This window comes from Equus asinus, chromosome 12 (genome assembly GCF_041296235.1).
Source record: "Equus asinus isolate D_3611 breed Donkey chromosome 12, EquAss-T2T_v2, whole genome shotgun sequence".
In the NCBI taxonomy this organism is placed as follows: Eukaryota; Metazoa; Chordata; class Mammalia; order Perissodactyla; family Equidae; genus Equus; species Equus asinus.
In genome coordinates this window covers 31,964,040-31,980,331 of record NC_091801.1, presented here as the reverse complement: position 1 = coordinate 31,980,331, position 16,292 = coordinate 31,964,040, and the positions used below count along the sequence as shown (strand labels likewise).

Sequence of the window (16,292 nt, the reverse complement as noted above, 5' to 3'; positions counted from 1 at the left end):
TTAAAATCTTACATTATATGCTAAGCTAACACATGTATTTGGCTTGCTGAAAGCATGACTTTAGAGATTCCTGACAACAGCTAGATTCACGTCAATGACAACGGACATCTCATGGGGACCAATGATCTAATAGTCAGAGACCCTCCTGATTCAACCAAGAGATTTCTAACATCTAACCTTTCATGTCATGGCCACAGTTATCTGATTTACTGTATCTCCATCCACTTTCACCTTGTGTCACAACAGCTACTCGTTACTATAGGTTGCACCATCACTTAAAATTTTTTGGAAATATTTAATACCACACTCTAAAGCAAAACCTCCTCTGTCTATTACTCTTTCATCTCCTCATTTTGACTTCGTCTAGACTCCTGGGAACCTTCTTCTTCTTGTCTGTTGACCAACACGCTCCTAGTTTCATTCTCTTCCCTTTTTAGCCAAGATTATCACCTCTACAACTTTCCTTCCAAAACTCCCAACTCCTTTACTCCATTGTCCTTCTGCCCAACATACCTCACCCCTCCCTGCAAAATATCTGGCATGGTCATATGTTCTGGTTTGTCACTTCAGGTCCTATTTAACAATAATTTTTTTAAATTAAGCATTTACTATCCTTTTCAAGTCACTTACTTCATCTTTTGGTACACCCTTCTCCTACAAAATATCGGCATCTTCTACTTCACAGAAAAAATAAAACCCATCAGACTATAAATTCCTCAAGTTCCTATACCCCTTCTCTTTTCTAGAGGTACCTATCCATCCATTCTTAGCTCCCCTCCTCTCCTCATCTAAACTAAAGAAATACCTCTTCTCTTATCTTAAAGGCAAATTGCTTCATGGGATTTGAAATTCTGTCCCATCTTGCTACCTGAGAGATCTTGAACCATCCATTACTCACTCTCTCTTCCATCTTTCTGACTTCTCCTTCCCTCCAGAAAATACTTTAGAAAAACAGACTTTTCCGCTTATTGGCCCATGTCCCTGCCCCATCTTGACTGCCAGGTTCTTACTGCTTCTCTTCATGAAGAAATTTCTTGCAAAACAAATAGTCTCTGCTCATCACCTCCTAACTCCTTTACTCCTTAGCCTACTTCCATTAAGGCTTTGGTTCACTTGATTGTATGAAAAGTGTTTTTGTCTAGGTCTTTACATTCAGAATCTTAAAAAGAGAAAAAAAGAATCTAGTCTTTATTGAAAGCACATTTTGGTGGCTTTTGACACATTTGATCACTCTTTCCTTCTGGAGATAGGTTTTTTCCTGGCTGTTGAGACTCTTGTCTCCTCTGGGTTTGTGTGTCATACTGGGCATTCCTTTATGATACCATTCAGAGCTTTTCTATCCCTCTACACTCTAAGGAAGTCCCATCCTTGGCCTTCTCACCTTCTCATTCAACATATCACCTTAGCTATAAATGACTTCATTCACAACCATGGTCTGTACAACTTAGCTCCATGCTCATAAACCAACCATCTCCTAGATATCTACATTCAATCTCAACAAGGAAAAATACAATTTTATTATTTATGTGTAATAGGCTTTCCTCATACAGAATTCAAAAACATTTACAAATAGACTATCAGAAATTATAAGAGTTTAGCAAAATCACAGGATAAGACATCAACAAGTTAAAATTATTTTCCTTTCTACAGGACAAATTTAACTTTTTCCCAGATTATCCTCATTATCTTTCCCCATTTGCTATTTTATTTGTCTTTTTTTGGTATTGAACTAGGGAATTATTCAGATAGTACAGATAACAAAAAAAACATTTGTCAGTTATATGTGTTGCAATATTGTCTGTTTCTGACTTGTTTTAAATGAATAAAAGATGTAAATTTTAACACAGACTATTAATCTTTTATAGGCTAGTGGTTTTTATATCTTGCTTTAAAAATTCTTTTGTATTACTATCACAAAATTTGTTTTCAGAAATATTTAAATATTTTCTTTTTAACAATAAAGTCATTTCTTAATCTGGAATTGATTTGGGGGTATAGAGTAAAGTAAGAATGAAATTTCATGTTTTCTCTGTGGATAATGAGTAGCCCATCACTATTGAGATCTACTTTCTGTTGTAATGAGTAATGCCACCACTGTAATATATGATCTTTCTTTCTGTTCCATTGGTCAACTTGGCAATTACCGAGCCAATAATACAATATGTTAATTATTATCGATTTATAATATCTTGCTGTTAGATTATCTTGGATCTTTGCTCTTTCATATGCATTTTGAAATCAGACTTTCATCTTCCACCAAAAACCCTTTCAGGATTTTCACTGAAATTGTATTGACTTATAAATCAATATTGGAAGGATTAACATCTTTACAATACTAAGTATTTGTCTTCTTCAGTTTCTTTCAATGACGTTTTATTTTTTTCAATGATGTTTTATTCTTTTTCTACACAGTTCTTCCACATATTTTGTTAGGTTTATTTATTTATTTAAAAATTTATTTTACTGTCATAGAAACACTTAACACGAGATCTACCCTCTTCACGAATTTTTAGTTATTAATCAAGGGGTATAAAGGGATATAAACAAGACGACTAAGTTCTAGAGATCTGCTGTACAACACTGTACTTATGGTCAACACTAATGTCGATTTATTTTTAACTAAATTAAACTGTCTTGCTATTTTGAGGAGTATCATTTTAAAAATAAAATTAGGTATTCTGTTTGTTGCTGGCCTGTAGAAAGGAAAATAATTTTAACTTGTTGATGTCCTATCCCATGATCTTGCTAAACTCTGATAATTTCTGCTAGTCTATTTGTAGATGTTTTTGAATTCTGTATGAGGAAAGCCTATTATACATAAATAATAAAATTGTATGTATTCCTTCTAAATTCATAATATTTGCTTCTATTTCTTTCCTTTTTTCACAGGCTAGGACCTTCCATTACAGCATTGAGTAAATGCAATCTTCTTTCTAATTCCAAAGGGGATATTTGTAACATTTTATCTCTTTTTTTTTAAAGATTGGCACCTGGGCTAACAACTGTTGCCAATCTTTTTTTTTTTTTCCTGCTTTATCTCCCCAACCACCACCCCCCCCACACACACAGTTGTATATCTTAGTTGCACGTCCTTCTAGTTGTGGGATGTGGGACACCGCCTCAACGTGGCCTGACCAGCAGTGCCATGTCTGCACCCAGGATCCAAACCTGGGCCGCGGCAGCAGAGAGCACGAACTTAACCACTCTGCCACGGAGCGGGCCCCTCTAACATTTCATCTTGAAAAATATTATTTCCTGTATTTTTCCTACAAAAAATGCTTTTCTTTTTTGAAAACATTTTAGTTGTTTATTTTATAGTGCCAAATTCTTCCTAATAATGAATGGATGATAAATTTAGTCAAATGTTTTCTCTGTATCTATTACAATCATGACGTCCTCCATTAGTCTATTAATGTCAGTGGGTTCAGTTTTGATAAAGATTATTCAGAGCTTTTTCTCACAATGTCTTTTATTAGTTAAAGTTGGAGACTCTTCTGTCTTCCATTCTCTGGAAGAGTTTGTACAAGACTGGATTGATCTTTATCTTAGAACATTTATAGAATTGGTCTACAAATTAACTACCAGACTTTTTCTCCTTTCTTATCTTTTATGAAAAGAATTAATTTCTTGGTTTTCTAATTCCATCTTTTTCACTTGTCTGATTGAAACTTATAACCATATTTTTATTTTTTGCTACTTACCCTTGATATTTTTGCATTTGCTCTTTTAAAAGGCTGGAATTAATAGATTAACCAATCCTTCACCTTAGATATACATGAGGATTATACCACTTTAGTTTCAATAACCATTTTCGCAACTGATATTCCATTGCTAGGTAATATTTAATTACGTGATTTTTGTTCAGCATGCATCTAAATAATAATAGTTATTATTATTTGATACTGATATGAAATCTGCTGTTAATTTAATTGCTGTACGTGATTTGTCTTTTCTCTCTAATCAGTAATACCCCTAGCATGACCACCCATTGAGTGAGGAAACCCTGTCAGCAGGGACTGTGGAATAGACTGTAAGAAGAAACAAGGTTGCCTGAGAGGCCAGAAGTTGGAGCTGGGTCTCCCATTCCAGAGAACTGAGTAGTAGAGGGAACTCAATGTGGTCTCTGAATAATACATATGAATGCTGGAGAAGTGGCCATGCAGAAGACCCTGATGACAAGACCAGACAAAACCCAGCAGCAACAAAAAAGAGAGGATCATCTTGCCACTCACTGGCCGCCAATCAATCTGCCTATCTCTTCCTCTCTCCTTCTGTGCCATCACTAGGAAGGAAGAATTAAAAGATAAAAAGAAGCATGGGAAGACCAAACTAAGGCTTGCCTACTCCCAGTCCCTATCTCAGATGGACCCACCCACTGGAGTCACCACTGCAGCTCGCACTGAGACAGCAAGGAAAAGAACTATGAGTACACTGTGAAATTTACATTTAGAAAAAAAGATTTGGAGTCTTGTGGTTTGGCAGGATAATAGTGGCATTTCCTCTTTCTTTAAAAAAGAAAATCATCAAACAGCAACAGGGAGAATGAGAAACTGAAATGTACTACCAGTTTTGTTTATAAAACTATTGTTTTATTTTCGGTAAAGCTAGGGGAACGCTAAAGCTCACTCCACCAAAAAAGTTAAAGGAAGGCTACCGAAAGCAGAGAAGACTCAGTGGAGATCTGTGTAGGAGAGGCAGTGACACAGGTCAGGAGGGCCAGGCACACACACTGGCTGAGGTGGAAGAACTTCTCCAGAACGAAATCTGTGTGATATGCACTCAACTGTACTTTAATATATCTACCCAGTTATCCCCAAATCGTTTTTTTTTTTTGAGGAAGATTAGTCCTGAGCTAACATCTGTCCCCATCTTCCTCTATTTTATATGTGGGACACCTGCCACAGAGTGGCTTGATAAGCAGTATGTAGGTCCACCCCCAGGATCCGAACTGGCAAACCTCAAGCCACTAAAGTGGAGCTTATGCCACGGGCCGATCCCCACCCCCAATCTTTTATTGAATTATTATCTTTTCCTTACTAAGAGGAAATGTCATCTTTTTCATACATTATGGTCTCGTGTAATTGAATCTACTTGTAGATTACATATTGCGTCTTAGTGCAATATCTGGGTACTGTTTTAATTATTGTAGTTTTATTATGTATTTTATTATTTAGTGTGATTAGTACTCCTTAACTATGGTTCTTTTTTTGAATTTTCCTGGTTATTCTTTCTTGTGTCTCTTGGCTAATTATAATTACCTGTCTCTCCAAATCTGTATTAAAGGAAAGTAATGATAGCAGAAGTCATTGGTCTATTCCTCTCTTTAGTGAAAATTTTCATATAATTTTTCTATTAAGCAGGATTTTGGCTAATGAGTTCAGTAGATCTATTTTATTACATTGAAGAAATGTCTATTCAGACCTATTATACTGCATTTTTAATGAGAATGAATGTTGAATTTTATCAAATGTCTTTTTAGTGTTTATGGAAAGAATCATGATTTTTCTCCCTAAATCTATTAATTTGGTAAAAATATTAATAGCATTCCTATTATTGTACTATCCTTGAATTTCTGGATAAACACCACAGTTGTGGATTAAACTTTTTAAATGTGCTACTGGATTCTTTATGATTTATGATTATATTTATTTATTTACATTCCTGGAGTTTTTGCATAGATATATGAGATAGATTTCTTCTTTTATATTTTAATGAATTCTTAGGATTTCATTATCAAGACTATTCTTGTTTCACTAAAAATATTTTATAGCGTTCATTACTTTCCAATCCCTGAAACAATTTGAATAGCATTGGAATTCTTTGCTATTTAAAGATGTGATGGTTTTCTTTGGGAAACCACCTGACTATATGCTTTTATTGGGTTAGCTTTTTCACAGTTTAATATTCAGAGTAATTAACAATCTATACAGTCATGCCAGAGAGTAACAGCAGGGTATCTGCAGTGCTCTGATCTTTGGCAATTCTTTTGCTACCCTGCTATATTCTGTTTGGATTTCTACCTCTTCTGGAATTAGTTTTCATTAACTATACTACATGTTTCTTTTTTCTTTCTTTTTTTAAGACTAGCACCTAACATCTGTTGCCAATCTTATTTTTTTTTCTTCTTTTCCCCAGTACATAGTTGTGTATTCTAGTTGTGAGCATCTCTGGTTGTGCCATGTGGGACACTGCCTCAGCATGGCTTGATGAGCGGTGCCATGTCTGTGCCCAGGATCCAAACTGGTGAAACTCTTGGCCACTGAAGCAGAGTGTGCGAACTTAACCACTCGGCCATGGGGCTGGCCACTATATGTTTCTATAAAATTACCAGTTTTATCTACCATTTATAATATATTTCCATATAGTTGAGCAAAATATTAGAGGAAAAAATAAAACCATTGCCTAACTAAAGGTTAGAAGCATCTCTGGGAGGAAAACACAGAAAGGGACATCAGGGGTAAACATGAGACAGGCCAGTGAAATGACATAGAAACAAATAGTTAAAAGGAATTAAAAAAAAAATGTCCTCCTTTTAAAAAAGATATTAAGGTAAAAACCTCCTGATTTTTTGGCTAGCTGAAATCCAGTTCAAAAGTAGCTCTAAACATTTTGCAGACCACCTTTCAGCATTTCCTCTTAGACAAAATGAGCCAAAGAAGTGGAGGTTTCTAAGGGCTTGTCATATCCCTTCATCTTTCTACAACAGTAGTTTCAGGTTTTCCCTTGCCTTTGAGTTGCTATTTGCACACCCTCATCTTTTTTTCTTTCATAGAACCTCAACTTCCACAGAAAAAAACAAGCATTTGATATCTCTAAAATACACTGAGAGTGGAATCGATAATAGACCAGACACAGACCTTGGCTCAAGGTAGTCTCACGTGTGTGTCCCAGCATCAGAAACACTTCAACGTTACTGGTGCTTCTTCTCACACCTACACTGCTGTGTCTGGCAGTAGTTTGTTTCTACTTTCATATGCTCTTTTCTAAATATGTGTTATCTCTGAATTCAGATTTACCACATCAAAACAAATTATAGCAAACTTGTGGAGAAACTTAGGAAAATATATTTAAATGTAAAGCAGTGTTGAAAATGTAATTTAGGTGCTATAGATACTGTAATTAAGTTCCTTCATTTCCACATAAGCCAGGAACTAAGAAATTTCAATAGTATTCAATAAGAAGCATTTTTCATTCTTATGTTGGAATTATCTTTAAAAATTTAAACCTTGAGTTTTCTCTTTTTTTACATGTCAGTGAACAATAAACTAGGGACAAATAACACTATCTCATTCCAGAATACTACTATTTATGATATGCCAAAGTACTGCTTTGACGTCATAAGTCTGAAGATTTTTTTCCCATTCCATAGGTCATCTTTTCACTTTGTTGATGGTTTCTTTTGCTGTGCAGAGGCTTTTCAGTTTAATGTAGTCCCACTGTTTATTTTTTATTTTGTTGCTTATACTTTAGGCATGATTTCCAAAAAATCACTACCAAGACCCACGTCAAAAAGCTTTTTTGCTATGTTTCCTTCTAGGAGTTTCACAGTTTCAAATCTTACATGTAAGTCTTTAATCCATTTTGAGTTAATTTTTGTAAGTGGTGTAAGATAGGGGTCAAGTTTCATTCTTTTACATGTGATTATCCAATTTTCCCAGCTCCATTTATGGAAGAGACTGTCTTTTCTCCATTGAGTGTTCTTGGCTCCCTCATCAAATGTTAGTTAACCATATGTGCTTGGGTTTATTTCTGGGCTTTTGATTCTGTTCCATTGGACTGTTTTTATGCCAGTATCATACTTTTTTAATTACTACAGCTTTATATTATATCTTGAAATCAGGAAGTATGATGCTTCTTGCTTTATTCTTCTTTCTCAGGAATTCTTTGGCTATTTGGGGTCTTTTGTGGTTCCAGATAAATTTTAGGAGTGTTTTTTTCTATTCTGTAAAAAATACCATTGAAATCTTGATAGAGATTGCATTGAATCTACAGATGCTCTGGTAGTAGTCACATTTTAACAATATTAGTTCTTCTAATTCATGAACAGAAGATATCTTTCCATTTATTTGTATCTTTGATTTCTTTCATCAGTGTCTTATAGTTTTCAGAGTAGAGATCTTTCACCTCCTTCGTTAAATTTATTCCTAAGTATTTTACGATCCAGCAATTTCACTTCTGGGAATATATCCAAAGGAAACAAAAGCACTAACTCAAAAAGATATCTGCACCCCATGTTCATAGCAGCATTATTTATAATGGCTAAGACCTGGAAACAAGGTAAGTAACCACTCATAGGTGAATGGATAAAGAAGATGTGGTACACAAACACAAAACACACACACTGGAATATTATTCAGCCATAAAAAATGAGGAAATTCTACCATTTGCAACAACATGGATGGACCTTGAAGGCATTATGCTGAGTGAAATAAGCCAGGCATAGAAAGACAAATACTGTATGATCTTACTAATATGTAGAATCTTAAAAACAACAACAACAACAAAACCCCACACTAAACTCATAGAAAAAGGGATCAGATTTGTAGTTACCAGAGGTGCAGGGTGTGGGGAGGAGAATTGGAGGAAGGTGGTCAAAAGGTACAAACTTCCAGTTGTAAGATGAATAAGTACTGGGGATGTACAGTACAACAGGATGACTATCGCTAACACTGCTGTATGATATACAGGACAGTTGTTAAGAGAGTAAATCCTAAGAGTTCTCATCACAAGGAGAAATTTTTTTTCTTTTTATTCTGTCTACATGTTATGATGGATGTTAATTAAATGTATTGTGGTAATTGTTTTACAATATATGTAAATCAAACCATCCTGCTGTATACTTCAAACTTATACAGTGATGTATGTCAATTACTTCTCAATGAAACTGGGGAAAGAAAGAGACATTCTCTTCAGGATGTGCAAACGCAATCACAGCACTCATTACCTTTGGATTTTATAGTCAGCTGGACAGACACTTTTTTCACTCCCAATGGACTGACTGCTTGACAGTCATATTGGCCTTGATCATGATGCACTACATTGTCAATTCTCAAAGTGCCCGAGGAGAGAACTGTATGCTGACCCTCCTGCAAAGAGGGAAAGAAAGTACTTTGTATTGCATGTGTATGGCTCAAAAATGCGAAAGCTAGAAATGTATAATTGTCCTGGGTAGAGGTTGGAAACTGTCCTTCAGGAAGTCCTTGGTGTCAGGGAATAAATACTGTGATGGCCTCTCCCTAACATCGCATCCAGGAAACCCTCTTGACTGATCCCCAACAGGAGAACAGCTCAGCCTCCTAACAAATTCCCCCACCTTCATGTGGGCCCCTCAGTTTTACTTATCCCAGTTAAAGGGCAAATTTCAAAACCAGACTACTCACAATCTCACTCTTGCTTTCAGTGGCTCCTATTACTCTTAGAATAAAAACTAAAATTCCTAAGAAGACATATGAGGCATTACATAGGCTTACCCACATCTTCTTCTGTAGCATTATCCCCCTAATCCCTTACTCAATGTAGGACAAAAAGGCAAAATTTGGCTAGGAGAGAAATTACTTTTGCATTTGTTTATACTGAAAAAGTTTTTATTCCTAAATTATCTGCATAATGATTATTAAATGAAACTTTCAAATACCTCCATAACACTTGTTTAAATCATGTATGCAATATTTGGAACATAAAAACATTATAGATTTATAACATTTAAAGGGCTGAGATAGCATATCAAGAATGCAGATTTTTGTGACACTGATAATCCTGACAGCCACACCTCAGGCCATCATTGTACTTCTTACCTCTGAGCTTATACTCAGCCTACACTCTCTGTAGTTACTAACAAGCAAATAAGTTGTCATTCTTAAGTATTTCAGTGAAAATCTGTGCCGTATTAAATGTCTTGTTATAGAAGGAAAAAATAATAGCTAACCTTTATTGAGTATGTACACTTATGTGCCAGCCACTGTTTTAAATGTATATGAGTATAAATACATTCAAATCAGTCCCCACAACCACCCTATGGTGTAGGAGACATCACCACCCGCAGCATATAAATGAGGAGACTGGTAAAAGCTGTTAAATAGCTTGATCAAGGTCCTACAACTAATAAACAAGGTTGTGGGAATGTGACTCAGCTTCCTGGCTCCGAAGTCCACTTCCTACCCACTCTAATCTTGTAAAGACCAGAGCAAAAACTTTAGTCAAGAGAAATTCACAAATGTTGATGTATTTAGAATTTAAGCTGATACCTAAACTAATGTAGAAGTTAGGAATTCCAAGCCCAGAGAAATCTTAGACAAGTTCTCATCTCATAGACTGTCAACCTTGTTCTGTAAAGTTCCCTGGAAGTGCCCGGGCCCTCTGGCGGGGAAGGTGGCCCCCACCTGCCAGGCCCCACACTCTACCCACACGTCAGTGACAGCAGCTCTCTTTTATCCATTTAATGTTAGAGCTTCCCTTATGATTCCATTTCATTTACAATTTCATTTTTTACTAAAAGAGAATTTTGCCACTTTTAAAAAATGTTCCAAATCACTGAACTGTCCAGTAATTGTCTTTTAAAAATCAGGAAACTGAGTTTCAGAGAGGATGATGTAAAGAAGACCACACATTCAAATGATGAAACTTAAACCATCACAGAAATTATGATGACACACTTAAATCAAAGATTATTTTCTGGGTGATGTTTTCACGTCCATGATAAACATATGATAATTAGTTTAAACTACGTTTTACACTCCACTAAAAAGAAGATATTTATTTCTTCACACAATTGGTTGTAGATATGGTAATACCTGCTTTTGTCCAGGCAATTCCTGGAGGTGGGTTGCTTTCTGCTTCACAAAGAAATTCTACAGCATGTCCTTCTAGCACCACTTGATTCTTTGGGCTCATTGTAAATTGTGGAGGAGCTAAGAAGAATGAAAAATTACACCAAAATTGAAAATTATTTTATAAGTTTTAGTAAGAGAGAAAAGGAAATATATTTAAATATCTTGTGTAGTTAGAATTTGTTTCCAATTATTTATGGTGAAGGATATTAAGAGCATGTAAGTGCTTGTGTATGTTTGTGCCTGCTTGCAAGGAAACCAGAAACATGCATGTCTGGTTTGCAAAGCAGAAAAGCAGTAGTCAATAAAAAAGAATTTTTTCTATATCTTATGAGAGAGGCTTCATATGATTAAATCCTCATAGGTGTCATTTATTGGCTGTACTAGAGACATTTAAGACTACAAATCATATTTGAATCATTAACAAAATCATTTTCTCTAAAATTTCACATACAGAATAAAATTTTATATGTTTCTGTATTAATTTCAGAAAAAACAACTATGCTCCTTAAGATGAATGTTCCCACAATACATGATATGACGCCTTTGAAAAGTCACAGTTAAGTCAAAATCCAGAGATTTCCAAATATTCAGATATTTGACGGTTGACTTTGCTTGAATAATGAATAGCTAGTGCTGATATACAGTTATAGTGTCTGTTCATGACTCTTATTAATATGAAAAATAAACCAATGTGGCAAGGGCACAACGATCTTTAACAATACCTAAGTGATGACAATTTAGAAACAGCTTTCTGAGATGACCTGACAAATCACTTCTCTTTGAAGTGAGATCTTTTCACAACTCTTGCTACTCTGTGCTCCCACCCACCATCTGCAAATACAAGACACATGCTAAAATAAATAATATTTGGCAGTGTATTTTTCATATTTCATATTGTATTCAAGTATTACAGGTGTTTAAAAGTTTTCAATTCTAAGTAAGGCACTGGGATAAATAACTCTGCTAGTAGATAGATTATTAGGTCACCCAAATTCATGAAAGCCCTCAGGAATGCTTGCAAAATACTTGTCTTATTTGCCTTCCAGTAAAGCCGACCTGGAAAACAACCCACAGTCCCAGCCTCCATGTTCTGCAGATGAAGAAACTCAGGCTGGGGGAGGCTGAATTGAATTACTCTCAGTCAGAGCTAATATATGGCAGTGTGAGAATCTAGGTCACTCAACCCCCAGCCTGATTTTCTTTCCGGAACATTACACTAACTCTTAAAACTACCAGGAGTTGCTTGAAATGAACAAAAATATCTCTACATTAAAAAAGGAATCCATGACACAGTAAAAGAGCTATATAATAAAAATTGATAGTAAAGACAAGTCATTTAGTCAAGACACCAATATTGGGAAATTTGATTTCAACTTTTTAATAATAACTAAAACCAACAATAAGCCAAGTCGAGGTGAAAAGCATTGTTATATCTCATGTGCTCTCAAAAAAAATTTCTTTAAATTTCCCTGGATTCCATATCCTACCAAAAAACAGGAAAAATATAAGTACATTATCATTTTACATTTATCCCTAATACTAAAATGATTAACTGCTAGATCAATGAAGAAATTTTGATCTAATGGAGAGAAAACCCAAATCACAAAAGCAGGTGGTGTGGGCGGGAGGAATTAGACTAGAATGATGAGTTGACATTTCTGGATCTTCTACGTAGAACTGTGGCCATCAGTCCTACTTCCAATGCTGAAACAGCAGGTGCTTAGATGAAGTATTTTACTATTTTATTAAAACTCACCCTTCTGGTGGATTTTGCAAAATCCACGATCATGATGCCTTATCCAAAGGAAGAATTTTTATTTATTTTGTTGATGACTATAGACCTTTCACTTAAGTACCCCACACTGTGATTCACGCCTTTCATTGAAGCTACTTGTTTTTCCTTTTTATTTATCATTCGTTCAGCCAGTCTAGGGAAGGAAATTAATCTGTGGATAACTGTACTCTTGGCTTAAATGGGCACAAAGAGAACGAAAGAAAATTGATGGAACATCTGTTAAGATGACACAAAAGGGATACATCTCAAAATATTCAGTTTATGCACTAGTCAAATAAAAGAAGTTTCTTTCATAAATGAACTGAATGATTAATGGTCCATTTCAAGACCAATTAAAAATCTTGACATAGATCTGCAAGTAACATAGAACACAGTTTCAGGGGACAGAAGAAAAGCAGAAGGCAAGGTCAGTGCAAACTGACTCACAGAAAGAACTCGTGAGCATGTTGTACTGTGAGAAATGCACAGGACCAGAGATGTTATGAGAGTTTAGCTAATCATCAGCTGATGGAGACAAACAAATAGAAAAACAGAAGCTAAATATAAGAAGCTGAGAAACAAAAGACGAGCCTATGTGCAACAGAGGAGACTGCTGGAGTGCAAATGTGTGACGAGGTATTATGCTCCTACAACCAGACATTACATAGTAAATATATATGTATACATTTCAATATATATAATGTATATAAGTGCATAATAAATGCTTATAAAATAATGCAACAAAACTAAACCAAACTGTTTTTTTTGAAAGCATTTTTCAATCCCGACACACTGAAAGTGTAAAAATGATGTTTGGGCCTTTAAAAGTAATTTCCCTCAGGAATTACCAAAGGCTTCAAGAAAACTTTTCATTCCTATACCTTCTTTTTAGAGCACAGAAAATGTTTTTCATGATATTAACATTTCTAAGGGAAAACAATTTTTTCCTCAGACATATCAACAGACACAAGAAATTACTGATCTATTGCTACTTAAGGAGTTGATGCTAAACAACTCAACTCAGACAACATTTACTAAATGCTGGAAACCTAGGATGGATGGGCACTGTGCCTTGATGGGTCAATTCTACTGCTTGCAGCAGCTGGTACTCACTACCCTAAACTTGTCGCAACTCCAGTACTGAACTGGGCTTGTCAGTTCCATATTTCTAAACAGCTTTTGTTCTGTATTTCCGAGAACCTGGTTTTTTGATAGATAACATCATATGCAAATATGTTAAGTAAAACTATAAAATTTCTTATCTAAATTATAAGGCCCATAGCTCCAGAAAACCCTTAAAATGGATAATTGTAAGTAAGTTATTATACTCTCGTCATCTATTGAAAAACCGATTTGGCTAGAACAGGACTTTTGACTTTGCTCCAATAATACTTATATTCTGCTGTTTAATAAACCTCTAAGCACACAAGGAATGTTGAGTGCACACCCCCCCAAGACATACACACAACAGAAAGGAAGGGGCAGCCCCAGGCTAAGAACAAAAGAATAGCAGAAAAACGGAAGTTCTTTCCAACATGATTGCATGCTCGTGAATATAAATTATCTATTGTGTTCAGAATAGTCTTATTGCTTTTGTTACCCAGCCCAGGCAACTTGTAAGAGCCACCAGTGTATTCCTAAGCTATGTTGAGTAGACAGCTTGGTAAGTGACTGTGGAGCCAGGGCACAGCCTTTTCACTTTCATAGCTGGATTATCTTTCTTCTACCCGTGAAGTACTCTGAAGCACAAATATGTTTTGACAGTTTACAGCCAGATTAATGACTTCATCTCCTTTTTTGCTAATAGTTGATTATGGCATTTAGAAAAAGATTGAAGTGATAAAAAAATCCAAGTTTTAAAGTGCAGCAGATTAGTTTTTAAAATTCTATTGTGCCAAAAAATAAATGGCAAATAAAAATATCTCTCCATTGAGTTACATGACATTATTTTTTAATTTGAAAAATAATTTCCTGAGTGTGGCAGCATGAACATTTCAATCATGCCCTTCTGCTCCTATACCTTGTACAATTATGTTTGCTGTAGCTTGAACAGAGCCTTGATCATTGTTGGCGTGACAGGTAAATCGACCATGATCCTGCAGTGTGATGTTCTGCAAGTAAAGTCCTCCGGAAGTAGCCAGGTGCCTGGATCCATCCAGTCCCTCTCCATCGCCCCTGGTCCAAGTAGTATGGGGCTGTGGGTGGCCAGAGGCCATACATTCCAAAGTTGTGCTGGTGCCAATTAAAACCTCTGTGTCCTGGGGCTGGATTACAAAACTCAGCTTGGCTAAGGGTTAGAAGGGAACAAAACAAAATACAGCTAGTAGCTAGTAAGAAAGTTTATTTACTCTACATTGTGGGTTTTAGATTATTGTTATTTCAAAATGCCCTTGTACTAAAAAATTATATGCATCCATTAAATTCTGAAATAATTAAATCTAAAATAAATTAAATCTGGATTTGATATAAATACACAATTTTTTTAAAAAACTGCTTGCTTTGATGCCATGTTGTATCATAGACCCTGCTATGTGCCCACTTACTCCTATTTTAGGGACTAAATGTTCAAAGGTTCCCATTGAAAAAACCCCTTTCTGAATTCCCCTGCAGTTAAGGGTGTTCATGTGACACGGTTCTGCCAATGAGATGTCGACAGATGTCATTGGGAAGAGTTTCCTTCCCAAATAAAGGGGCAAAGACTATCTAGTCATTGCTCTTCCTTCTGTTTGCTATCTGGAATTCAGGCATGGTTTGGGTTACAGGAGCCACCTTGTGACCAACATACCCTGAAGACTTGAGATAAATTGATTTAATCTAATTCAATGGTGAAGGTTTGATTGAATTTTAACAATACTGAATGTCTTAAGTATGCTAGTAAAATGTTACATATTGGAGAGATATAAAGATGCACAAGACACATTCGTTTCCTCGTATGCTCATGCTTTAACTATGAGGACAGAGGACAAAACATATAGTCTGTAATAATACAATATACTTCGGAAATCATTATATTAGAGTTAGGTGCATATTTATCCTGGAATAACTCTTGATTCAGCGCCATTTTCTCTATTCTGTTTATCACTACCTTACCCATGCGACGACTCTCTTCTGCACCATTGCCACAGACTGCTAACTTCTTCATCTTGCCCTAACCTCCTGCTTCTTCTCCAAACTGCTGCCAGAGAGATCTTAGTGTAAAAAAAAAACCATCTAATTTTGATCACTCTTAGGTGCAGTCATGAATAGCCCGAATGACCTGACTCTACCTCCCGCCTCGCCAAATCTCATGTAACTCCCAGCTCTTTGTGTGTATCCTCTAGGCATCAAGAACTTCCATGTCTTGAATGTGCCCTGCTTTGTCTTCCCTTACTGCCATTTCTGCTAAAATAATGTTTCCACCCTATTTATCTGGCTTTCCCCTACTTGTCCTTGCTTTCTGCTTAGATGTCACTGAATGAACACAGCTTTCCAAGACTGCCCTAGGGCTCTTCCTCTGTCAGGGGTGCTGGAGCTGGCTCTTGAGAACCAGCTATCAAATGATCAGAATTTTGCAAGCTGGTTGTTAAGCATAGCCATTACTAAAAATTAAATTATATAAACTTACAACTAAATAAATCTCATTAATATCAAATATAAATTCTGAAATTCATCACTTCTAATGATTTTACATTTTACTGTTATCTAGAGTC

The 16,292-nt window shown here is 35.7% G+C and overlaps 1 protein-coding gene across 1 annotated transcript in view; it reads right to left on the bottom strand.

Annotated features, from left to right (window-relative positions):
* PXDNL (peroxidasin like) overlaps positions 1-16,292 on the bottom strand; it is a 313,214-nt gene that overhangs the window by 33,196 nt on the left and 263,726 nt on the right. The window contains 2 exon segments of the mRNA XM_070480896.1: positions 10,791-10,907; positions 14,606-14,890. Of these exon segments, the coding sequence (XP_070336997.1) occupies positions 10,791-10,907; positions 14,606-14,890 (402 nt within the window).